This window comes from Primulina tabacum, chromosome 4 (genome assembly GCF_025594145.1).
Source record: "Primulina tabacum isolate GXHZ01 chromosome 4, ASM2559414v2, whole genome shotgun sequence".
Lineage (NCBI taxonomy): Eukaryota > Viridiplantae > Streptophyta > Magnoliopsida > Lamiales > Gesneriaceae > Primulina > Primulina tabacum.
The window spans coordinates 1834323-1860911 of record NC_134553.1 but is presented as its reverse complement, the minus strand read 5'-3'; the positions used below and the strand labels follow the sequence as shown (position 1 = coordinate 1860911).

Sequence of the window (26589 nt, the reverse complement as noted above, 5' to 3'; positions counted from 1 at the left end):
ATTTACTTAATATTTATCAATACATATGAATACAAAACACCTTTGAGATACTGCTATAGTGTGACATTTTTCCGATTTAGTTAATTAAGTCTTAGTTTTGACTCATAATGAAATTCGAACCAAAAAATTTACATATAAACTCAATTTGAGAACAATTAATGTTTTTCACAAAATTTAGCTACACTCGATTGAGCATCAAAACACAAGTAGTTTCAGTTCAATTCCAGAAATAGAATTCCACATAACATTCTCATGTTACCGAACTATCATAGCTTTCCACTTAGTACTACAAAGAAATGAAACAATTTAATCAACGCTTGAAATAATCATCATTTTCCATTATCAATGAGCAACTACCAGCATTATGTTGGCCAAACCAATGCTCAAAATACCATTCCAGGACGGACTTGACAGTCTCGTTTCTCCTTGTGCAATTCATAACTTCATCTTCTGCCTGTCCAAAATTTGTGGGGGAAGAAAAGGCTACTTGAAAAAGTAATCGCGGTAGTGACACCATGTGTGCCCCAATATGAAATCAAATGCATCACTCAGCTCGTGTCTCTTCGCTGCGATAAAAAAAAAAAGATAACAAGCCTTAAGATTTCAGACACAAAACAATATTCTTCTGAGCGTATAATGTTTCATTCCACACTGCATTCAGGCATAATTCTCTAACTCAACTGACACATAGAATTGATCGGTAGCACATGCTGAAGGAGTTTAGCCAACAACCAAATGAATAATGGGATTGGCTCCCTGGTGCTCCCTTTAAAGAAAAAAGTCACTGCATTTTGCTATCACAAATTCCCCCTAACCAACTACATTTTAGGGGAAAAAACAGAGAGGATAAAAGCTAGGACTCCATTTGGACAAGTACTTTAAAAACGTTTTTAGTGTTTTATAAGTGAACAAAATTTAAAATATAAGTTTGTATAAGATTTTGTAAAATGTTTTTGAATTTTTTTTTTCCAAATATAGTTTTCAAAGAACAACTGATAAAACGCAGGTTAAACAAGAATTAAAAGATTTTTATAGAACATTTGTTCTAACATCTTCTTAATTGTTTTTAACTATAAAATCATATTTTTAAATAGTCTTCCAAAAAAATTTTCAACCCAAAAAACGTAGAATAGTTGTTCATACACATATTTATTTTTAAAACATTTTATAAATTTTTCTAAAAACACTTTTATAAAAAACATTTTATAAGTACTTGTCCAAACGGAGTTTACGTGTTGAAGAAAATAATTTTATACAAGTTTATTGCCGACAAAGACACATAAAAAACAGTATAGAAAAGATAAATGAAGAAATATTTATCAAACAGACCCCAATCCACAAAAGCATAGGAGCGATGCAAATAATGTGAACACCAAAAACATCCAGAACAAATCCAGCTCAGGTGTGTGAACAAACCTAGAATTGATGAGACAGAGCACGAATGCAAAATTTACCATTTTTTTACTGATGTACGGCTGTAATGGCATGCGATTCTCTGATTCAACGTCTTCCTTGTAGGACAATGTATTCTCCATTTGGAACTCTTTTCTAGATTCCTTTCTGGTCCCGGCTTGCCAAACTCTGCCAAAATTAGGAAGCCAATTAGCATTGAAAGTGTTAGTCAAAGGCTCCCCTCTTTTTTCCAATTCCAACTCGAGCTTTCTTCTCTCAGCCCAAGCAGCTCCAACTCGTTTTGGGTTCAATCTTGATGACTTTCCTATTTTAGGAGATATAAGGTTGCCCGGTTCTGGTCTCCGAGTAGAATCAAGCTGATTGCCTTGCGATACATCAAACCATGGAGGAGGTGCTCCAGTGTGAACATTTCCATCAGTGCCTTTATGAGGAATATGAGAAATTTGCGTGAGATAACCTGCAGAGAGGAAAAGGTGAACTTCACTTAAGACAGTACTATTCTGAATTCAAATGAAAGAGGCCATGTAAAAAGGAACATGATTATACACAGGCATTTACAAATGGTTACTCGATACATCTGAAGTAAAACTGAGAGATATAACGGAGAAAGAAGATGCGTCAACAAAATATACAAAATTACCCTGAGTTTTGCTCTCTCCTATAGCTATTGATATTCCTGGGGGAACCTGCTATATAACCAATGGTGTTATCAAATTCAAAATACCAAAATCATGCATATTTAGTAACATGACCCTCCATGTTATCAAATTCTCAAAACAACCTCAACAGACACTGCAACTGCCAAAACAGAAAACCGAAGCATATAATAAAATCAAAGAAGAATCATGAACTTAAACAAGAAAAAGGTTCAAATTGCTTAACCATACAGCCACAAACACTTCAAGAGATCATGCTATTTACGATATTATAGAAAAGAAAAAATCCATTACTTAACAAGATACTGTGAAGTACAAAACGAGAGAGTGTGAAGTACAAAACGTGCCAAATTCTAGAAAGTGAGCAAAAACTCACTTCACTAAAAAAATGAAAATAAAGAATTAAGCTGGTTTTAGAATGTAAAACGAAACAAAATAATAATAATATTAATAACAGAGAATAAAAACCATAGTAGTAAAATGTCATGATCACAAAACAAACCTCACAAAATCGATCATTTAGAAAAGAAACACACAAAAGGACCACGACACTAAAGCAGGACAACAAAACGGTCAACCTCTTTTTGGCAGATTTGTTCTTCTCAAATCACAACATCCATTTGCACCAAATCAAACGAAAAGAACGTAAACAAGCCCCTTAATTTGAAAGATCACCAACTTCACATAAGCTACATGTCCAGAATCAACACTAGCGTAAGTTCTCCAAGTAAATAGAACAGTTGAGTGTGACTCATCCGCACTTTTGGAATACAACATAGATGCATAAGAGTAAAAAACTTCGCCAGAACAAAATGTTATAAGTAAGATCTGGGAAGATCCAACAGATCACAATAAGAGGTAATGATCCTACAGTATATTATAAAGTGCAAAAAACTTACAGAACCATTGCAATAAGGTCCATAAGAAGGGCATTCCCTGTGAAGAGAGTTGAAGGAACGTTGGTCGATCATGCAACCTGACAAAATGTATAGACAATAAGATTAGTTGTCCAACTGTAGTAATGCACCAAATAAGTGATAAATGGAATGTATGCACATAAGTTCAGGGCCCATGTTTTTTATTGAAGTGCATAGACGAGCAATCTATAACCTTTTGAAACCTTCAAGACCGGTATGTCTCCCACTTGTGCATCCACAAGCGAGCATGAAGAAGAACCAATCTCAGACATAGAAGATAATTCTGAACAGGATATTTGATCTCTTTCATTCGTATATCTTTGTAAAGGCACAACATCGTTTGTTACACTAAAATTAAGAGAACTGACATTATTTTTAAGAAAACTATTAACATTGTCAGGGTTCAGTTCATTGTGGATATTATTCAATGGTCCAATGACAGGTCCAACAGACCCCGATTTGGCGGCTACAGTCTTCAATGACTTGCATTTCTTCTCCCACTGAAAGTACAGGTAAACAAAGTAAGTGTGTTAACTATCATGATAGTATAAAAATATACAACATAAAAGGTTGAGATAACAAAAAAGATAGCCAAAGAGTTATACGCAGCAACCACGAAGAAGAAAATTCAGAGTCCATAATTTATTAATGAGTTTCAATAATACAAAGTTGGAACATCAAACCCGAAAAATAATCAACCAGCAAACTATTGCTCCAGCACGCTAGATACACATCTCACTGCTTACTAATGAACCTCTTCTACACAATGAAATCAGCAGAAAAGATAGTAGAACAACTATTCTAGATACTTTTTCAGTTAGTATAGGGCTGAAAGTGGGGTTTAGAACAGAGTTTGAATTAACTGTCGTAAGGAAGTTCTGGAACCGAACAAGCATCGGAAGAAAACATCATGTTCGTCAAGTTCTTTAAACAAAAAGTTCAAAAAGTTCAAAACCACAGAAAAATAGTCAATAACTATCCAGCATTTCAACAATTCGAGTGATGCTGATTTGTGATTATACACTTATATTCCCTCAATTTCACTGACAGAGAACTACAATATACACAACAATGAATGATGTTCTAACCAACCAATGGGAAACTCGTCTCCTATACTATGACTCAAAATACCTTATCAAAATCCGCCTCAGAAATTCTAAACAAGTCCAGACGGTCCATTCCACCTCCATATTTCCCAATGAACCTCTTCACTCTCCTGCAATGCTCCCCGCTGGCCAAGTGCTCGATCGCATTCCCACTGAAAAACCTCACCACGCGTTCACGTGAACAGTGAAAACAAGAAAATCGACGGAGCCAGAAGGTACACACAATTCTCAAATTACCAACCATGCAAAGGGGCTCCCCAGCTCGACAACATCACAATCACAGAAGACACACCACAATCGGCTGGTCTGCGCGTGTTCAGGAAGTACAGGGGTTGGGGTTCTGAGGAAGAACCTGACGCCGGAGAGTCTAGACTGGAAGCGCGCGAGGAGCAGGCGAAGCGAGGTCTTGTGGTTGGGGAAGTAGATATGGCGGCGACCCTGATTGTGATTTAGTTTGCAGACCTCGCAGAACTGGAATTGTAGCTGCTGCTCATCGCTTTTCTTTTTCCGATCCATGGTGGAGCCGGAGAGGCCTTCGCTAGGGTTCGTGGACTGCAATTCATTCATCCCATCACGTAATTAATAATTTTTTGTAGGTTGTTCAAAATATTAATATTAATGTATAAAAATTTATAATCGATCCAATTTTTTTAAGCATGTAAATAAAAAAATATATCGACCGTATTCATAAATAAATAAAATGTGATAAGTATCGTTTCAATGACAATAATATTTAAAAAAATTAATAATATTATTATTTTAATATTTTTGGAACGAATATTATAAAAATATACCTAACTATTTCGAGAATTTTAAAAAATCTCTGAATCCAAAAAAACAGACATCTCAGTCTTTGTTTCGAGTTTTCTACGTGGGACTCCAAACAAGTGACTAGTGAGGAAAATTGTCATCCGATCATTCTTCTTGGATCAACCGAAGTCCCCCTAATTCCATGTAAATTCTTGAACTTTATACAGAAAAGTATGTGTTGCATGTCTATAGGTTATTTTTTTAGCAAGACATGGATATCATTTACCTGACAATTTCATGTGTGGCAAAAACAAATATCAAGAAAACATAAAAAATATATAATTAATTTTAAATTCTTAGTCGATCAAACTAAAAAAATACAGAGACAATCGCACCCACCACCTCGCTCTGTCGCTGGTGATTTATCGTGGAAATGTGACCATGATTATTCTATATTTAATTATATATTTGTGTGCAAGGAAGACAATATACTGTAAGAGTAGATATCTTGTGAGACGGTCTCACGAATCTTTATCTGTGAGACGAGTCAACCTTATCGATATTCACAATAAAAAGTAATATTCTTAGCATAAAAAGTAATATTTTTTCATGAATGATCCAAATAATAGATCTGTCTCACAAAATACGATCCGTGAAAATCATCTCACGCAAATTTTTGTTTTGAATATTCCTGTTCCTGGGGAAGTCTAGTGTGCATGGTGATGAACACGTATTATTTGCCAATAAAAATGGGTGTCAGTCTCCATCAACATATATTGTGGTTTGGTATTAAGCATGCATGATGGAGACTAATTTTTTTTTTATCAAAATTAATTATTTTATATCGACATTCATTCGTGCAAAAAAAAATTAAAATTGGAAAAAATACAAATTATAAAATTAAAATCGTAAATTGATCGATGACATGATAATTTAAAAATGAAAAACATTAAATTACAAGATAAAAATACAATTTTCTTTGATAAAAACCCACAATTAAGATTTTATATATACGAAAAAGTACTCGAATATAATAATGTATTATATGAAAATTTAGTATCCATACGAGTAATCTATAAGTGAAGGGGGGTCGCGTTAGTTGTCTTTATATGGATAAGTTAGATTATATGATCTTTATCGATTTTTCCTTAATTTATGACTTCCTTGAATTTTATTTTATAAATAACCTAAAAAATATATAAAAATTAATATACATGACATGTTGAGAAAGGACTAGAATATCATACATCGACACGAGACATGTGTAATTTGCATGCATTACATTTGTTATATGTTTCCCAATGTAATCAACACGTACGAACCCCATGGAATCCCATAAACTTTACGCTGAGTTTAATGAATAATAATTAATGGATTATGCAATTAATCGGAAGAGTAGGTTTCTTGTGAGACGGTCTCATGAATTTTTATCTGTGAGACGGGTCAACCCTACCGATATTCACAATAAAAAGTAATATTTTTAGCATAAAAAGTAATATTTTTTCATGGATAACTCAAATAAGAAATACGTCTCACAAAATACGACCCGTGAGACCGTCTCAAACAAGTTTTTTCCTAATCGGAATATATCATGTTGATTTTTCTATTTATCCCAAATACATAGAGAATAATTTTATCATTTTATTAATATAATCCTTATCATTAATTGCATCAATTAATTTAAACAACTTTTATATACTATTAAAATACTAACTAAATAAATAAGGATAAAATAAAAAATTGTTTGTATAATTGAATTTTTCAACTATATTTTTAGTCTGTGTGAGAAATTAAACAATTCAATATATATATTTGAGGGGGAAAAAGTCAAAACTTTCATTAATAAAGCTAGCTTACCATTGTGTCTTACTCAGATTGCCACCTTAAATGCATCACAAAACCCAACTTTTCTTCAGTGCATTAACACGTCAAACAACACTTCACTAACTCAAGGCAGGTGGAAATTGCTACAGACAAGTGCAATTCGTTACCCTGCAATATCTCCTTTTGATTCTATATAAGAAAGGGTAATTCCGAGGAAATTAAATACATACGTAAATTACAAATTCAGCTGTCGTTATCACCAGAACTAACTCGAAGCAGAAATGGATGAAGAAGCACAAAGCTTTGTGATTGAACGGAGCTCAAAAGTAGTACCGTGTGGAACTGGAAACAAGCTGCAGCTCACAGTGGATGAAGTGGTGGAAGAGCACGTGGGATCGTTTGGGTTTTCACAGCTTCTGCAAGTATTCTTGGTTTCCATAGCTTGGATATTTGATTCTCACAGCACATTGGTCACGATATTCACCGATGCGCAGCCGGATTCTTGGCGGTGCATTGAGACGAACTGTGGCGGCGGTGGCCGGAGGGGAGGGACGGATTCTGTTTGTGGGTTGAAGCCGGGGACTTGGGAGTGGAGTAACGGAAATGCAAGCTCCACCATTGCTGAATGGGGACTGGTTTGTGATCGCAGATTTCTTGCTGCCGTTCCAGCGTCACTCTACTTTGTTGGATCCCTCATAGGTCCGTCCACTCTTCTCTCAAACTATTCTCTTATTGGAACATAGCTTCGATAGGTTTCTACTTAATTCTACGATATCATTTCTTTGTTTAAGAAAGGAGTAATTTGCCTCATCTTCGTGGAATCCTGTGACATGCAGGCTCCGCTGTGTATGGTCGCCTAGCAGATGCTTTCCTCGGAAGAAAAAGAGCAGTGCTGCTTTCGTGTATTCTAACCTCCGCAACAACCTTCCTCACCTCCACATCCCCAAACATATGGATATATGCAGTCCTCCGATTCGCAAATGGGTTCTCTCGTTCGGGCATCGGCATATGCTGCCTTGTGCTATCGACAGAGGCCGTTGGCCGAAAATGGCGGGGTCAAGTAGGCCAATACGGTTTCTTTTTCTTTGCAGCAGGGTTTCTCTCAATTCCCTTGATTGCTTACCCGACAAGAACATGTTGGAGAAATTTGTACAAGGTTATGTCATTTCTCCCGCTTGTTTACTCGATATTTATACTCGTACCTTTTGTATCAGAGTCTCCTAGGTGGCTTGTTGTTAGGGGTAGGAGTGAAGAAGCTCTTGAAATCTTGAAAAGATACGCAAGAATGAATGGGAGAGAACTGCCTCAAAATATTTGTATTTTAGAGCCGTCAAGCATGGAAAAAGTACCAGGAAACTCCTCCCCTACAAAGAAACTGTGGAGCACCAAATGGGCTATGAAGAGAATGGCCATGGTTATGCTAACCGGTTTTGGCGTCGGATTCGTGTACTACGGAATCCAACTAAACGTCGAGAACCTCGACTTCAATCTCTACTTCACCGTTGCCATAAACGCGATGATGGAGATCCCCGCTGTTTTCATTGGCAGCGTTCTTTTAAGCTTCACCAATCGCCGTCTCCTGTTCTCTTGCTCGGCTTTTCTCGCCGGGATTTCGTGCATTTCCTGCATCTTTTTCTCCACCCGAGAGCACAAGAAGGGGAGTCTGCCACAGCTGATGGTTGAGGCGGTAGGATTCATGGCCGCCTCAACGGCATTTGATGTTTTATATATCTATTGTGTAGAGCTTTTTCCAACAAATATAAGGAACTTCGCTGTTTCCATGCTGAGGCAGGCACTGATGCTGGGGGCTTCGATTTCACCTTTGCTGGTTGTGTTGGGGAGATTAAGTCCGTCTCTTTCGTTGCTTGTTTTCGGTGTTCTTTCCATTATCAGTGGATATTTTATCTTGTGGCTGCCTGAGACCAAGAATTGCCCGTTGTATGAGACTTTAGAGCAGCAGGAAGTGGAGGAGCAATTGGATCGTGTAAGTGGAGATTATGGCATGGAATTAGGCGGTGTGTATATGTGAAAATATTATTTAGGAGCATGTATCCTCATTACTGGCATCTGGGATACTCAGATGCCTAGTCTTGTCTTTGACCTTTACTGGCTTGTGTATACACTGTATTTGCATTCTATTTTTCATTTTCTTAAAAGTGAAGTTAAAAGATCTAAAAATATAAATTCTGAAAAAAACGCAAAGAACAATATCATAATATAATTTTCCCCATATTTACATATTAATTTTGATCAATGAATTCAATGAATTATAATCAAACATGGATTCTTTGTCAACAGTAGAACCTTGTGAATCAGCAAGCTAATAATATATATAGAGCATATTGTAAAACAGAAAATTCTTCCGAAGAATTGTTTTTTTTCTACATATGGTGCCGAATACACATTAAACCGCTGGCTGCAATCAAATCGCCAACTCGTTTGAAAAAATATATGGTGCAGAAAATCACAAAGCTCTCTAGATGAATATCAGCTAAATAACTTGAATTATAGTTACGTACGTACTTCAGTCCACACCCTTTGAGGATTCGAGTGGCGAGCTTGCATTTTTCCCTCGGAACTTGAAGCGCCAACACATCGAAGAACACATCAAATTTGGTGTCTATCAACACGAACAGGTCCTGATTTCCGATTTCTCATAAGATTTTTGGTTAAAAATTTATGGGCTCCTAGTATAACCAAGGTTAAAAATTTGTGCAGACATCCCGTCAATTAAAACCCCGTGAAATATGTTATCCAGGGATTGGTTGTCAATGTATTTCTTCAAGACTTGACACATTATTTCTGGAAAAAAAAAGGTCTGTAATTTATTCAGAAAATATCAATTTAACAAAATAACAAAGAAATAAAATATTTTTTTCACATATCAATTTAAGATTTTGCCTTCTAGACTATAAGATATTCTTTGATTTATTTCTAGATTATAAAATTTGTTTGATTTTTTCTAGGTGATAAGATCGTGGTTGATTTATCTCTAGATATTATAAGATTTATTTTTAATATTACTTTTATATCTAAAATATTTTATCTTTGTTTAAAAGAGTTTAATATCTAATCAAATCTTGTTTCCATATTTTCTAGAACTCTTTTTCTAGGTCAAGCAAAGGTTATATATAACTTCAACTTCACGGCCGCATGAAGAGTGGAGAGGAGAGAGTTAGAGAAGAGAGTCTTTTTTCGTTTGAAGCTTTTCGTGTGAGTCTTTTGGTGTGACTCTTTCGTGAGGTCGGCAGAGGAGCGCATACATAGAAGAAAAATACAAAAGCCGAGCCTATTTTGATGAGACGTTTTTGTGTGATCGGTTGATCACTTTACAGCGTATGGGAGCTGCTGGATTTTTCGGAACACACAGAGAGTTCAGATATTGAAGATTTTCGTGTTGAAGATTTTGTGTGATTGATTCACATATACCGTATTGTTGATTGGTGTTGCCAACACTCAAGAACAACACTGACGCAGAGTGTTGATCAAAGAGTGTATTCGTTTGGTTTTAAGCAACACGCCTTTTTATTTTATGCATCTAGTTTTTATGTGATTTATTTTGATGCATTTTTAATTCCTTGGAGTATCAAGGAATTTGGTTTTGTTTTCTCACTAGTATTGTTTTGGTGTAAACGATTTATATATTTTTCTAGTTAAATTTTTGCCATGAGGCATCGCACAAGTATTCGTACTTGTGCATAATTTAAAACTGGTGTTTATTTATTAAAGTTATATTTGTGTGTTAATACTTAATTTCCGCTGCATGTAGTGTGCTCGTGTTAACAACACCAGAGCACAACACTAACTTCTGATACACATATAATGTTTGTAATTTATTTCATGTACATTTATGAACAACAATTCCTTTCAAGTGGTATCAGAGTCAACGCTTGATACACTAAGTGATTGATTCTGGTTTATTGTTGTTTTTGTTTGCAGAAAATTTACAGAATCCCAATGGACGTACTGTCTACAAACACTGTTGTTTTGAAGGAAAAATACTGGCTGCAAGTCAACCCGCACGGTGTTGCCTCTGGTGTTGCAACACCGGGCCGCAACACCACTTCAAAATCCTTGTGTCTCAATGCTAAATCTCACAATGACTCAGGTAATCATGAAATCAAGGATACTGATTCTAATGAACTCACATTTGAATGTGTGCAGGCTATGTATGAAGAGCTATATGAAGATTGGATCAAAAGAAATGAAACAAATTCTATGCTCTCAAAGGAAAATACTGAGTTAAAGAGTAGCATGTCTCGACTGAAAGTCTTGTTGAGTAAGAAGGACCTCGAACTGTGCAAAAGTCAAGGATGATCTTGAGAAGGCCACAAAGACTATTGCTAAATTCAGCTCAAGTTCATCAAAACTTGACTCAATGCTAACTATGGGAAAGGACAACAGAACTGGTTTTGGATATGTTGAAAGCACATATGAACATGGTGGAACTTCCAACTCTAAATCAAAATCAACCGTGTTTGTAAAGGCAAGTGAAGACTGCTCTGTCCCCTTAATAGTGAAACCTCCCATGAAGACTCTGCCAATCTCAAAGCAAGCCTCGGAACGATTGCTGAAACAAAATAGAGCTTCCTCTTCTCATTTGAAAGTTGACCCGCCAGTGAAGATGCCACAAACCAAGAAGCCAGTGTCAACTTCTAAATCAAAGCAAAGAAAGCGACATTTTATTTGCCACTACTGTCATAAGCCAGGTCACATCAGACCTTTCTGTTTTAAACTGATAAATGACTATATGAACTGGCATGCAAATCTGGTGTTGCCCACTGTGTTTCCCAACACCAGGAGCAACACAACAGTCAAGAAACCTCCTGTGAAGAAAGTTTGGGTACCAAAAGCTGTTATTCATTGCAATGTCATTTATACTTCTTTAAAAACTAACATTGCACGTCCATGGTACTTTGACAGTGGGTGCTCACACCACATGACAGGATCTAAAGAACACCTCACGGATTATGTTGAAGTAAAAAGTGTGCGTGTAACCTATGGTGGTGGTGCCAAAGGAAGATTGTAGGCAAAGGAACCCTGAATGTTGGACGGACTTCCTGAATTTCATAATGTTCTACACGTTGAAGGACTTAACTCAAACTTAATAAGCATAAGTCAACTTTGTGACAATGATTTACATGTTAAGTTCAATAAAAATAATTGTGAAGTTTTTAATGATGTCAATGTTTGTGTAATGTCAAGTACTCGTTCAGCTGACAATCGCTATCAATTGGGAGAAGGTGATGGTTGCCTAAGTGCCAAGGTGAGTGATTTAGACCTATGCCATCAAAAACTGGGACATGAGAGCTTCAAGACCTTGAAGAATCTGTGTAAGTTTGATGTTGTGAGAGGTATGCCAAATTTAAGTTCAGGTAACTCATATGTCTGTGGACCGTGTCAGAAAGGTAAACAAACCCGTGTTGCGAACCCGGTGTTGCAACACTTTGGGACAACACGGTGCCTTGAACTCTTGCGTTTGGATCTAATGGGTCCGATGGAAATTGAAAGCTTGGGTGGTAAGAAATATTCGTTTGTTTGTGTTGATGATTTTTCGCATTTTACTTGGGTAAGTTTTCTTAGAGAAAAATCTGATACATTTGATGCTTTTAAGAAATTGCATGCTAGGATAACAAATCTGTATGATATGAGGGTGGTTAAAATAAGAACTGATCATGGTGAGGAGTTCGAAAATTCTCATTTTATTTCTTTGTGCCATAAGAAAGGTATCACTCATGAATATTCATCTCCGAAGACCCCTCAAAAAATCGGCATAGCTGAAAGGAAAAATCGAACCTTTCTAGAAATGGCTCGAGTCATGCTTAGTTCTAAAAATGTGTCAAAATGTTTTTGGGCCGAAGCTTTAAATACAGCATGTCACATTTCCAATCGTGTTTATTTAAGGAGTGGTTCTACAATGACCTCATATGAGATTATCACGGGAAGAAAACCAAACCTTAAATATTTTCATATTTTTGGATGTGTAGGTTATGTGTTGAATGATAGAGATCATCTAGCTAAATTTGATTCCAAAAGTGATAAATATCTTTTTCTTGGATATTCTACTAATGGTCGTGCTTATCGTGTATTTAATCTGAGAACTAGGACTACAATGGAATCAATTAACGTTGTGTTTGATGATCTTGCAGATTTGACAGTTAAAACACCGGAGGATGATGTAGAAGAATTGCTGGATATAAGTGAGGCACTGACCAGAAACAGTGTTGAGTCTGGTGTTGAGACCAGTGAAGCAACACCAAGCACAACACCGCCTCTGAACCGAACAGAAACTGTGGATAATGATAACGATGATGATGTGGTAATCAATGGTGGAAAAGAAATTCCCAGCAAAATTCAGAAGAATCACCCATCATCACAAATTATTGTGAACTACATGAAGGTGTGCAAACTAGGAAAAAAGAGAAGGTTGACTACCGAAAGATGATTGGACTAACCTGCATGAGCTCCATGTTTTCCCAGGTAAGTCACTCGTGCTTTGTGTCTTCAATTGAACCTAAAAATGTGAATGAGGTTCTAAACGATGAATTTTGGGTCAATGCAATGCATGAAAAACTTGAACAATTTGTACGCAATAATGTATGAGATTTAGTGCGTAGACCTTTAAATACCAATGTTATTGGAACAAAATGGATTTTCAAGAATAAAACAGATGAATCTGGTAACATTGTTTGGAACAAAACTCGGTTGGTAGCTCAAGGGTATTCACAGGTTGAGGGGGAGGATTTTGATGAAACCTTCGCTCCTGTAGCCCGAATTGAGTCAGTCTGACTGATGGATATTTGGTAAGATTCGATATCGCCCTGGCCAGGTGAATACCACACTTGACAACATCAACAAGGTAGACATGAATGTTTGTACCTTGGATTAATTCTTATGTCTATAGGTATTGCGATGTTGTCTCGTCGTTGAATGATAAGATTTGATCATTCAGCTAGCGTATGAGACTCTTGGAATTTCAAGAGCATGATTCTTTTAACCTCGACATTTCGTTTTTGAAGATATTCTACGATCGAATCTACAGAAGGAAGTATTTTGTTTGCATGTTAACCTTTGAATAATGTATTTCCTACTTCGATATGGAAGGCATGCAACCTTAAATTAGCTTGTATTCTACAGTCTCAGAAGGTTGAGTTTGGCCTTCCGATGTTTTACATAGAAAGAAAATTTCTGTATCGTGAACTGAAAAGGAAGTTTTGTAATGAAAAATCTATTCCATTGACGTGTGATCAACTGGACTAGACTCGTTACTGAGGAATCAATGTCAGATTCATTGATTATGTTTAATGTTAAGATGTGTTTGATTTTATTTTACTGCTTTCAATGCCTTCTGATTATAGTTCGCATTAATCGAACCGTATACTATTGTTGAGAGGATCGGTTTGCTGGCTTATAGATTGGACTTATCATAAAGTTTGTATGCGATACATGATATGTTTATGTATCCATGTTGTAAAAGTATGAGTCGGATCTATCTCATGTAGTGAGCCTGGAAGATGTGGAGTTGGACAGTTCTCTTAGTTACGTTGAGTATCTTATTAAAATTCTAAATCCAAAGGATAAACAACTTAGAAATAAGAAATTTTTCATTGGTTATGGTACATTGGATTAAGCTTGAGACTAAAGAGGTTGTTTGGGAGTTTGAAGCTAAAATGCGTTAAAAATGACATCATTTGTTTGAGACTGTAACAAATTATTGTATGCACTTTGTTATTTTTATGTATTATTAGGCTGCGTTTGGTTAATGAGATTAAGTATGATAGATTATTTTATCACACTTTATCCAACGTTTGGTATGATTTTATTTAACCAACTCAATCCCTTCTATAACTGATTAAGTTGTATTACGTGTGATTAAATAATACCTCCTTCCTACGTATAATTATTAATCCTTCCTCTATCCCTACTCTCTTTCCAATTTTACCCTTCCTCCTTCACCGCTGTTGAACCACCTCGGCTGCCGGACCGCCGCTATACCCGCCGTCGCCGAACACCGTCGCACAGCCGTCGCCGGACTGCCGCCGCCACCTCGACTGCCGGATCGGCCGCTGACCATCTCCGCCGCAGGACCACCGCCGGAATGCCGGACCGCCGCCGCCTGAGTGGAAGAAGAAAAAGAAAGAAGAAAGGGCAATTTTGTCTTTTCAAAATTATCCTACACTTAAAAATCTTACCAAACAAAATACTATTTTACACTATATGTTATATTTCTACGCCAATTATTTTCTTTATCATATACATACTAATTATTAGTTTATTTTATCTTTCAACCAAACGCAGCCTTAGTGGTCTGAATTCATGATGGATTATCAATAGTAAATGTTTTGATTATTATATATATATATGGTGTGTGGTGGAGGATGAACGAAAAACATGTAATAACCGATGTTAATTATATTGTATATGACAATAAATTAGATTAATTATTTTAAATCGATAAATTTAAAATAATTAAATTAGTAATTTTTTTAAAAAATAAATATTAAAAATTATTAGTTTATAGATAATATTAAAATATATATTAAAATTTTAAAATACCTTAAATAGACCGGTTTTGAACACAATATTAAAATAGTGATGCTAAAGTTTGCACCAATATATAGCACAACCATTTTTTTACGGCAATTAGATCAAGAGATTTTGGCACGATTTTCACTCTCCAACCCAGCGAATCCCCTGTTTCAAATTCACAACCATTTTCGAAATTTTGATCAGCAATATTTCTACCGTCTGTCGCCGAATTTCAGGATCGAGCAGATATTTGGAAAGCTCGCGACTATGGCTACGGATTGGTACCGACATTGAAGGGTATTTCGAATTTTTCCGGTGACCTATTTTTCTTCCAGTCGTTCGTTCGCTGCTGTCGATCGCCGAAAATTCAAACCGATCCCTGATTTGGAAAGCTAACGAAGAGAGCTATCTTTCCATACTAATTTTGTGAATTTTTGTTGCGACTCCCGAACAGGCCGTCGGCCATCTCTGGCGTGATTCCGGCCGAGCATCTCCGCTAGCTCTGGTCGGTTTTCCGATCAGGCTTCGAGTTTGAGAAGTGAAACTCAATATTTTCCAGCCTTTGAATCTGAGTGTAGGCTGCCTAGGTGAGATAATTTTCCACCTTGGCTTAAATTGTTTTTAGCTTGATTATTAGCTTCATATTGATAAATTATTCGTTGAGTTAATATTGTAGGTTCAAGTTTTGCTCTATTGGAGGCACAATCCGATATTTCAGCTTCCATTTTTGAGTCTCGAATTTCAGCATACAGAGAATTGGGATTTTGAACTATAGTGCTGTTAATTCAGGTTTCGTAGTTTTGATGCCTTAGAATGGTTATATATGAAGTTTGCAAGGTATTTTGTGATTTTGGGCAGAAAATGGAACGTTTGAGATTTAGGAAAACTAGTTGCTTGAATATTAGTTTAGGAACATTGAAAGGTAAAAAGAATATTTTGCGACGATTTAATCTTGAAATAATTTTAGGCATTTTGATCGATATTGAAATTTTAGAAATTTAAATTGCCTAAATAGTTGAAGTTGGAAATTTAATTGAATTTAAATGATTATTAGATTTTTATATGATAATAGTACCATTTAAATTAATATTCAGGTAATTTGTCTGAGTTGACATTTCCAGTCCTGTCTTGAGGATTACATGATAAGTAATTGTCTGGTTAATATAACTAGAGATCAGTTATTTTCACGATGTATTACAGACATATGATGATCGCATATATGATTATAAGTTACTTGTTGATTTAGTGGTATTATATGCTGAATCGAATATTATCAGTTGATAATTGGTGTGCAAAATTAAATAAAATAAAATAAACACATTTTTATTTTAGTTAGATGCATCAATGTAACTGGACATTTCATATTAAGAAGACACCATACTCACAAGACTTAATAGTTTTTGCGCTTTTTTGTCAGAAGAATAATCAATAGAATAACTTTCTTCGGGAAGGAGGGAATGTTAGACGACAGTAAATTTGATGTACGCTTCAATGTGTTGGCGCTTCAAATTCCGAGGGAAAAATGCAAGCTCGCCACTCGAATCCTCAATGGGTGTGGACAGAAGTACATTACATAATTAAAGTTATTTCGATGATATTCATCTGCAGAGCTTTGTTACATGTTTTTTTTCTCCACTTGAATAGGTATTTGCTTGATAGGCCACGTATCAAACCTGTCACGGAAGATCCAACTTGCAACAAAAATCGATACATGATATTAGCTGAGAGAATTCAAAATCCTGGTATGAACCCTATTTTATTTTTAAATGTAGCGCCTTTTGATGCAGTTTTTAAAGATTGACATATTATGTTCTGGTATTCTTGCTCGGTCATGTGAATTTTCTTTTGAGTTCGCTTGCAGATTTATCTGAAATCCCTAGTTATAAAGTTGATGAATTGAAAGAGCTCTTTGAAATTCAAGTGGTTCCTTATTCATTTACTCTTGGTTATTCATATTGGAGTGCAGGTAGCTTGTAGTTTATACTATAGCTACTAGCTAGCTACTGCAATTTTCCCATGCTTTAAAACAGATGAATTATCAATTTTTTTTAATCTATATTTCTATGTTACAGACAATATATTGAAGCAGATTTTGCCACTTGGGGTAGAAGTGCCTTCATCTTTTGAGACCATAGTTAAGTCTATTTTCTGTGATAACCTTTTATTCTTTTATTTTCAAGCTTGAAATGACCTTTTTTTAAGTTTATTTGCACATGCGTTATAATTGTCTCTTTTCTGGCTTACCAAGTTACCAAATGTGGTTTAGCGACCTAACTTTAATTGGATGTTGCAGTTTACAGCTAATATTCTTCACACAGATTCCTATTAATGATCAACCTTTCTGATTTCTGTGCAGGTCACATTGCTCACCTAAATATAACAGATGAGCTACTCCCATATAAGGATGTTATAGCAAAAGTTATTTATGATGTATGTTTACATGCTTCAATGTACAGCAGTCAGATTTTTTTACCTTCTTCTTTACTTGTGCCACCAATGCTATTTCTTTACACGAGGGTCACTGCAGCCTTTGGACATCTGGATTGAATTAATCGAGTGTCAACTTCCTGCTTCAATGAAAGTTAATTGCTTATTAATTCAAAATTTTAAGGTCAGGCTCAAATTTGAAGGATGTCTCTCAATCGTATTGGATTCGTTTGGAATGTTAATAAGGGCTAGCTAAATTGGAAAACACCTTTGGGTCCATTACAGAATGACATTAAACTGTATCTTAAATCTTAAATAGCGGAAGTAGAAATTGGAGAGAGATCTATATAATCAAGATGCATATATAAGTTTGCTACTTTGAATAATCTTTTGTGATAACTCTATTGCTTGAAAAGGTTGAGCAATTGAATTGTAATCCTACCTTTCTATATTTGTTATCTTTTTGAGAAGTGTGAATCTCAAAAGAAGTAAATTTTAACTTGTCTGATAGATTCTAGAATTATTCGTGGACTATTTGAATGATACCCAATGCTAGAAAATGAAACTAGATAATAGGAAATTGTTTGAGGGCTACACATTTTGAATAATTTTAGATCTAGAATTTGATCTTAATGGCTTGTGGGAACTGCTCCAGTGACTTGTTTTGTTGAAAAATATGATAAGAATTGTGTCATAAGATTCTCTAATATAGAAAAATGATCTGACTGGGAACAATGATCACCTTTTCATATAATTCCTTTATTTCCCAGAAAAATTATCCACGAATCAAGACCATTGTTAATAAAGTTGGAACAATAACAAATGAGTTTCGTGTGCCGAAATTTGAAGTACTGGCTGGAGACTGCAATATGGTTACTGAAGTGAAGCAACACAGAGCAGTTTTCAAGCTTGACTATGGCTTGGTTTATTGGAATTCTAGATTGGAACATGAGCATTTGAGGTTGATTTCAATGTTCCAGACTGGGGATATTATTTGTGATATGTTTGCCGGTATTGGTCCATTTACTATACCAGCTGCACAAAAAGGATGCCATGTGTATGCAAACGACTTAAATCCAGACAGCATTCATTATTTGAAGATCAATGCAGAAAAAAACAAGGTTAATAATCTTGTCCATGCATACAATTTGGATGCACGAAAATTTGTATCTTCACTGATGAAAGTGCCTTCAAGTGAGAGTTGTCTAGGATCTGATACAGATAATTTGGAAACTTCTGGCAAAGAGACGCAAACAAATGGACAGACAAAGTTAGAAGATAGTAATTATCCCAGTGGTATGTGTCTTAGTTGGCTGTTTTGCGTTATATGATAGTGAACTTTGATGTTATTTTTGGTGATCTTTAAGGTGCAATGCAAGATATACCAGATCAGAAGTTAATCTTATGTGAAGGTAATCAACGATCATGTGTGAAGGACGATGCTAATTTAGCCCAATCAAAAAGACATCCTGAAAGTTCTCTTGAAGGTATGATATGATTATGGGTTGAAGGGGAGGGGTTACTGAATGTTGAAAAGCTAGGAATCACTGCCATGGAATATTGCTGCTAGTGTAACATATAGCCTTTGATATTAAATCGAGTTATTTCTGTTTCATATGTAGTTTTCTAATTTCTGTTGCAGAAAATGGAGTTGCTGTGAGTGCTGGTTTTCGCGTGCCTGATAAAAAGAAAAGAGGCTTGAACAAGTGCACAAGAGACTCTCAGCCATTCAACTCAAAGGCCTGGGAGCACATTGATCATGTCATAATGAACCTACCTGCCTCTGCTTTGGAATTTCTTGGTGACTTTTCAATGCTCCTACTCCGCTTTTTGCTTGGTTATTTGAGTTTTAGTGGCAGTTTGAGCATGTCATATCTTAATATCAGTCATTGAAGTTTTAACTAGTTATAATAATGAAATTGAAGCTCCGGTTGCGGCTTATTAACATATCCCTGAAGATTGTATATTCTCTTCCTTTGACACATATATTCATCTGGTTTTCTATTCTCCTAACTTTTATTTTTGTGAACTTGATTCTATTCTTGAATTTTGTTCATATAAATCTGAATTTTGCACTTTGCTTGGTTTTTCTTTGAGGAAGTGAAGGAAATTGTTGACCCACTTTTGCAGATGTATTTAGAGATCTAATAGAGAGAAGGTACTGGAAAGGTTCTCTTCCATGGATCCACTGCTATTGTTTCATGCGATCAAATGAAGCAAATGAATCAATATTATCAGTAAGTTTCTTCCTGTGGAGACCATGTTCCCATCCGCTTATCTATTTTAGAAATCAAAGTTTTTCCTCCACCTAGACCAACCGTGAATTACGCTATTTTCATTCCTCTTCTTAGGAGGCAGAGAAGGGCTTGGGTGCTCAAATACAAGATCCAATATTTTACCGTGTTAGAGATGTTGCCCCAAACAAGGTAAAAGCCGTGGGCATGATTTCATATCATATGCAAAATTATAGTTTCTAAAGATTCTATTTTTTCCTACAGGCGATGTTTTGTTTAAGCTTCAGATTACCAGAAGCATGTACTGAAAACAAGCAAACGGCGGGACATTTTGAACCATCAAAGTCAACATTTCTTGATTAAAATGAGCTCTTGCCGCAGCTCAATGGTTTAGACATATGCATACCAACGACATCAATAGACTTTATTGATTAATGTTTGACTTCGAGTTCTTCGATTTGTTATTGAATTTTTGTTGATTACTTCTACTCATCTTTTCAAATTATCTTTGTCACTTCGACAGTTTAGTGTTTTTCATTCTACGTGTAATTCGACAATCCAATCAAGTAGTACATAAAATGTAAGGGGCCAAGTACTAATCGAATCTTCCACAATTCACGCATTGATGTCCGCTCGATGAATGAATTTGAGTGATTTTCATACATGAAATGGTTTGAAAGTGTGACAGCATTATAAACAGGGCATGTTTCTCACGATGGAGTACATTTTTCTATTTCCCAAACCCATGTAAAAATTAAAATGAAGTGATATACGGGGGATTTTGAATCCAATTTTCAGTAATGAAATCAAACATTGCACTTATATTTTTATTTTCACCACTTCTAATATAGAGTTTAAGACAACGTTACCAAAAACCAAGTCCAGACAGCCGTTTTTTAGGATTATGTTTGAATCAACGATACGGTGTACACATCTTCTAAAAATCTAATATATTTAATTAAATCCACAATCTTTTATACAAAATAGTAAATAATGAATCCTGGTCATATCGTGTTTGAAAATTCATGTTATGATGTCTTCTATCTTCGTTACAATACATACGTGAAACTGCATTTTTATGGTGACCAAGAAAGTAGAGTAACATGAGAAAGCTCGATGGATTCAGGCAATCCATAGCTATTGAACATGATGAAATTCCATGTTCTGTGCTATCTCAAGATAGCCTGAACAAGATGGATAGCTCCGGTGTCGGAGGAATTGATAACAAATCAAAAGTAAAAGGATTCCATAACCTATTAGGAGGCTTCATATTTGCATTCGACTTCTTCCCCCTGTATAAGTCTCTCCACTGCATCAGACGGCAACCCAATCATCTCTAATGTCTTCTCCCAAACTTTATAACAAGTTTCAATGTCGTGTGCTTCTTCCGAAGGATTTGTAGGACGGCAATCTTGAGAGATGAAAGCACAGACTGGCCAATTTTCTGCTTTCAGCGACTCGCAGTAATCTGGCAACTGAGGATCGGTGGCAGCAAAAAGTGCACTTCTGGAGCCTGCAATGGCCACAAAATATGACTAGTTTTTCACCGGCTGTTTAGTAGATGTTAAAGGCAAAGAGAGTAACGAGGAAAAAATAAACTGACACACAAAGCACTGTCTATGTAGTGGACAGGAGCTAAGACAGTTTTTAACAGTTTATGTGATCTTACATACATCAAGAGACATCGCTCATCGATCAAAAAAATACAAAATGGGTGATGCGGCTTGATGTAGTATAGACTAGAATTTCCTCCTAGACATCTATTATAAATAAATTAAAAAAAAACTCGACTGGAAAATGATAAAAATTCAGAAGATGTACCTTCTTCTGGGCTGAAAATAAAATAGGGAATTAAATGATACGCAGCTTGCACAATCTTTGGAAGATCCCGAGCCTGCATTTACCAACTCAAACTTTAACGTGTACTATGAGTGGAATTAACTTTGTAAAATGTTGTTCACCCCAATGGTTTTCAGGGGCATGTGATGCCAGATAACAACCACAGAAATCAAATAGTAACCAAACATGTCTAATTATGTCCAAAAGCTGTGATTTGACACTTGTTTCACAAACAAAAACCACTTTTAAATGAATAAATACATACGATTTTACTGCTTAACCGGTCAAAACCCTAGAACAGATTGGTTACTTACGACATTGGTGTGGACAATTCCAGGAGAAACACACACAACATTTATGCCAGCTTCAGCTGGAAGTCTCTTATTAAGAATACTGCTGAACATGATCTGCATTCACAAATATCAAGGTACTATTAAAGAGACTTGAACCAGCACTTTAAGGCGACAATCAAAATTGCAAGCTTATTCTTCTCACAGGAACCACAAAAGAGAACCAAAGCATAAAAAAAGAGTCGTCTCCACTCACCTCCACCAACAGCATTTACTTTAGAAGTGTAAAATTATGATAGGTTTAAGACATGGAAGCTACTCTTAATTAAAAATGGTGTTAACTCATCTATTGAAAATAGGGTCAGTATGAGACTCGCATGTCATCAAAAGCCAAAAAAGTAACTGCTAAAGTTTAACGTGAGCGTCTGGGCACACCTCTGCTAGTTTACTACTTGAATATCCCACCAAACTTGTGTACTTTCTTTTGCCGGATGCAACATTCATATCTTCTGTATCCACGAATCCTACGTAATGCATCTACAAACAACCAAACAATTTACACTCAGCCCGAGCAGTCAATGGTTTTTTCAAACAGTATATTAGCAATCCATAATGCGCAATCATGTTAGTCCTCATAGGTTTAAACAAGATAAGTCACAAATTCAAGTTAATGATACTGAAACAATAATATGAACAGAGTGCTTGTAAAACTTACAACAGAATTCACATTAATAATGCGGCTAGGGGAGCCTCTAATGAGGGAAGGCAAAAGCAATACTGAGAGCAGAGATGGAGCTAGATGGTTCACTTGCAAGTGCTCTTCATAACCGTCCTTTGAAAATTTTTGTGGTTCTGGATCCAAAGAAATATAGCAACCAGGATGCAATCAAATAGATTACTATTTCCTTTGCTTAAAAGTAACAAGAAAAGTATCAGCAAATGAACATGTGTATTCCTTTGCACCAAAAAAATCACAGGAAACAATTGGATACCGCACATTTATGTTAAATTTAAAAATAATAAATCTAACCTCGATTCATACACAAGAGGCAGCGCAAATTGTCATTCATGAAGGATAAATTCACAATCAAAATAAGCTTCATTACTGCCAACCACAAGGGAAAGACTAGTACAGTCAAGTAGTAATTTTAGAGTAGACTAAAATATGAACCTCCAATGGAAAATATTCCAGCATTGTTGATGAGAGCATGAAGAGGAGCTGAACGTGCATTCCAAGCTTCAGCGAATCTCACAACAGAGTCCAGAGAAAGAAGATCAAGTTCCAGAACCTTTAAAATTGCATATGTTAAAGTTTGTTGCAATGACTTTACAAAATTTACTTGCAGTCATCTTATAAGAAGAAAAATAGATAAGTAAAGATAATATTTGTTAAGTTGAAATATACAGATAGTCAAATGGAATGCACAAGCATAAATTAAACCGCATGCAGGACAATTTGAAGTTCCTTGTAACATGTTTGTAGATTCACCATAACATTCTATCCAAATTTATGAGTTGATTTGTATATCAAGTACCTCCATATCAAGAGGAAGACCCCTTCCTAACCACTCTTCCTGCCATTTCTTTATCAACTCATTAGCAGCCTTTGAATTTCTTACTGCCATCACAACATGCGCCCCTGCTTCTGCCAACTGCCTGTTGTAGATTAAGATATCAGATCCTTTATATAAATAAACCAAAAACTCGTCACTGCGGCCATATTTAAAGTTTTCAGGTGCAAGACTGAAATTCCATACATTACTTTTCAGCAATTTACTGACTATAGTTTTAGGCAGGGATGAGCCATAAAAGAGAGAACCACAAACGTAATAACTTTTCTAGTTGAGACGACAAGGTGAAAAGCGCTGTCATCGCGTCAAAGTTGACAGTGTAACTCAAGTTCACGTTATGGTATGCAATAAAATGCATACTTATACCGAGTCAAGTAAAATCCATAAGGAATCATCTGCCTAGGCATCAACTTCTCACGGGTAGGGCGTGCTATCCCACATCAGCTCCACGTCACACATAATTATAGAGTAGTTCAGTTTCACAAAAGTTTCGGCAGCATCAGTTTCTCAAGGGATGGGCTCATAAGCGAGCATGCGTCCAAATCACATACAGAAAAATTTTAGGTGTCGGGAGTCTTTCTACTTTCGGGCTGATAGTCTTTCTACTCCAGCATCGGAAACATATTTCGTAAAAGATCGTTCATTTCCATAACCAAATAATCAGGTTTAAAAACTTTTCCTTCCAACACATTACAAACAAATGATCACTCAATTACAGATAAAGCAAGCATGCGTATCAAAGAAAACATTCTGAAACAGGAATAATAACAGTCAAAATGTATAAATGGAATAACCTAGCGATTTCTTTCCCGATCCCAGAGGTGGAGCCTGTAACAATGAAGGTGAGCTCATTAATAGGAGGAAGGGGCATTGGGTTCTGCAAATGGCTGGCTAGAATCCTCTGGAATAGCATCTCGTAAACCAGATAAAACCAACCAGTTAGCCAGTTGAGCCACCCCAGTCCTTCCTTCTTCATCTTCGCCGCCTGCATTTCAACTTTCTCCGAGGCCAAGGGCTTGCCATTTTCCTTCTCCTTACCCTTTCTCATATCAGCCGACGAAGATTGGGACGCCATTTTTCTCACCGGTGGAGATTCAAATATGCTGATTCTAATATTAGCTCGCAACCTTTTTTCTGGTGGGCGGTGTAAGAGATTCGATTCCTGGTTTAAATCTGAGCTGTCGTTTTACACATCCATAAAACAGAGATATTATTTTATTAAAAAATTATGGTCATAAATTTATCGATTTATCTAACAAATCACATGTAATTTTTTTTACTAAATCGTATAAAAAAATGACATGGTTAGAATTGGTAGATTATGTAAGTGTTTATTAAATGATTAACATTCATTTCACTCGGTGAGTTTGTTACATTTAACTTGTCTAATTTACTTGATTAATGTTGTTTGCACGTTATTGCATTAGTATTTGGTTTATCGAGGGTGTACAGAAGAGTAATGATTGCGAATTCCATCTCATAAAAAAGTTTGTTCCATTATCTATATCAGCAACATGTGTGTGTTTTCATACATGATGTTAAGATTTTAAAAAAAGCATACGGTAGAGAATAGATCAAGACATCTCAAGATGAAACAACAAAATGACATTTGATGCAATTAACGATGCAAGCGGATTAAATACATATCACGCTCAGTTAAAGGGATAAATTGATACGATCAAAAATACAATGAGATGAACTGCATAATTTTAAAGGGGATAGACTTGAATATTTAAAGATGCTTCAAATATAATTTAATGAGAGCCAAAGAGCTAAACAATCTATTTTCAGTTTTTTTCCCCTTCAAGATGAAGTGAAAACAAGAAATGCTCCGATTGTAAATTCTGTACAGTTCATTTTAGAGTTTTCAAGGACCATCCATTCAAACATCAACAAAGCGCGCACACACACATATTAACAAACTAGAAAAATGCACGTGCGTTGCACGTGAGACATAAACTGTTGAAGATATATACGAAATTTTGATCATATTTAAATGAATTAAAACATGCTAATAACATTTATCAATTGAAACAAACCAAGCAACAAAAAATAAAAAATCATGACCATAGATGTTGTATGAATTGGAGAAGTTATCTTATCCACTTGACACACTTTTCAATATGCTTCTTGGTTTATTTTGACAACTCAACAACTCTTTGTCGTAGTTTGTTATAATATGCATATAACCATTTTGGTATACTCAACAAGTATCTGATCGTTTTTAACATCTATTATGTTATTTACAATCCTCATCTGAGATCTGACATGCTCGTAGCTTGCTTCCTAGTCACTGCATTTTTTCGATTTTCTACATTGTTTTTATCTGATAATCTTATTTTTCCGACTATTTGTTTTGTTGTTAAATGATTTTTCAGTTTTTGACAATCTTCAACTATAACTCTTAAGAAAACATGCTTTTAGTGGTGATAGATTTTCACTTGTGACTAAAAGTATCCATAACCTATATATTCTTCAACAACATAATCAATGAAAAGTGTTGCACCTTCTTCAAACATTGTGATATTTGTGATATCATTTTTATATATTTAGTATCAATATTGTCAACATATAGCTATAAGGTTAATAAATTTTTAACAAATATTTCAGTATTTCTCAGTCACTGTGATAAAAAAAATACTTGAAAATCTCTTCAAATGACTATATCTTAGAATTGTGTCCTCGTTTAATTTGACGCAATTCAGGAAAGTCATCTCGTTCGTCATTTTTTTGTAAGCTTTAGAACAATGATTGCGTGCATCATGTCATGAGGATGAGATAGTTTCAATCTAATTTGTTGTGTTTAGAACATAATATTATATTATTCATTGAAACAAAACAAATTTTCTTCTATTGAGTTTATATTTTGTATTTTATATCTTATGGAACGACATACAAAATTAATAACCGTATTTTAAAAACCTTGAGAAAAGACACGAATAACGTAATTAAGTTATGCTTATGAGAGATCATTCAAATAAATGTCAAAGTATTTGTCTTATTCAATATCTCATCTAATAATACAACTGTTTA

General features: G+C 35.5%; 4 protein-coding genes across 12 annotated transcripts; 2 read left to right on the top strand and 2 right to left on the bottom strand.

The window, feature by feature from the left end:
- Positions 1-202: 202 nt before the first annotated feature.
- LOC142542282 (TITAN-like protein) lies at positions 203-4679 on the bottom strand. Of its 4 annotated transcripts, none has more exons than XM_075648845.1 (7): positions 4334-4679; positions 4118-4244; positions 3180-3486; positions 2969-3045; positions 2054-2102; positions 1455-1870; positions 203-566 (listed from the first exon to the last, which is right to left on the bottom strand). In XM_075648845.1, the coding sequence occupies exons 1-7, from the start codon at positions 4657-4659 to the stop codon at positions 549-551; spliced, it is 1320 nt and encodes a 439-aa protein (XP_075504960.1). In that variant the 5' UTR covers positions 4660-4679; the 3' UTR covers positions 203-548. The 4 variants fall into 4 exon arrangements, with proteins under 4 accessions (XP_075504960.1, XP_075504962.1, XP_075504963.1 ...); XM_075648847.1 differs by having other exon boundaries at positions 1455-1834; XM_075648848.1 differs by having other exon boundaries at positions 1455-1834; positions 2054-2099.
- A 2145-nt stretch (positions 4680-6824) lies between these two features.
- On the top strand, positions 6825-8784 carry LOC142541393 (organic cation/carnitine transporter 1). The gene is made up of 2 exons (XM_075647928.1): positions 6825-7365; positions 7503-8784. Exons 1-2 carry the CDS (start codon positions 6948-6950, stop codon positions 8693-8695), a joined length of 1611 nt encoding a protein of 536 aa, XP_075504043.1. The 5' UTR covers positions 6825-6947; the 3' UTR covers positions 8696-8784.
- Positions 8785-15285: 6501 nt separating this feature from the next.
- Positions 15286-20344, top strand: LOC142542281 (tRNA (guanine(37)-N(1))-methyltransferase 2). 6 transcript variants are annotated; one of them, XM_075648839.1, is made up of 13 exons: positions 15286-15782; positions 15872-15984; positions 16616-16759; positions 16840-16937; positions 17057-17161; positions 17268-17330; positions 17552-17625; positions 18393-18918; positions 18990-19109; positions 19265-19423; positions 19753-19859; positions 19974-20048; positions 20121-20344. In XM_075648839.1, the coding sequence occupies exons 3-13, from the start codon at positions 16653-16655 to the stop codon at positions 20217-20219; spliced, it is 1533 nt and encodes a 510-aa protein (XP_075504954.1). In that variant the 5' UTR covers positions 15286-15782; positions 15872-15984; positions 16616-16652; the 3' UTR covers positions 20220-20344. The 6 variants fall into 6 exon arrangements, with proteins under 6 accessions (XP_075504954.1, XP_075504953.1, XP_075504957.1 ...); XM_075648838.1 differs by having other exon boundaries at positions 16613-16759; XM_075648843.1 differs by having other exon boundaries at positions 15287-15782; positions 16613-16747.
- A 465-nt stretch (positions 20345-20809) lies between these two features.
- Positions 20810-24737, bottom strand: LOC142542280 (dehydrogenase/reductase SDR family member FEY-like). The gene is made up of 8 exons (XM_075648837.1): positions 24351-24737; positions 23521-23641; positions 23157-23274; positions 22701-22837; positions 22421-22522; positions 22010-22102; positions 21678-21750; positions 20810-21369 (listed from the first exon to the last, which is right to left on the bottom strand). The coding sequence occupies exons 1-8, from the start codon at positions 24629-24631 to the stop codon at positions 21113-21115; spliced, it is 1182 nt and encodes a 393-aa protein (XP_075504952.1). The 5' UTR covers positions 24632-24737; the 3' UTR covers positions 20810-21112.
- Between the last annotated feature and the right edge of the window lie 1852 nt (positions 24738-26589).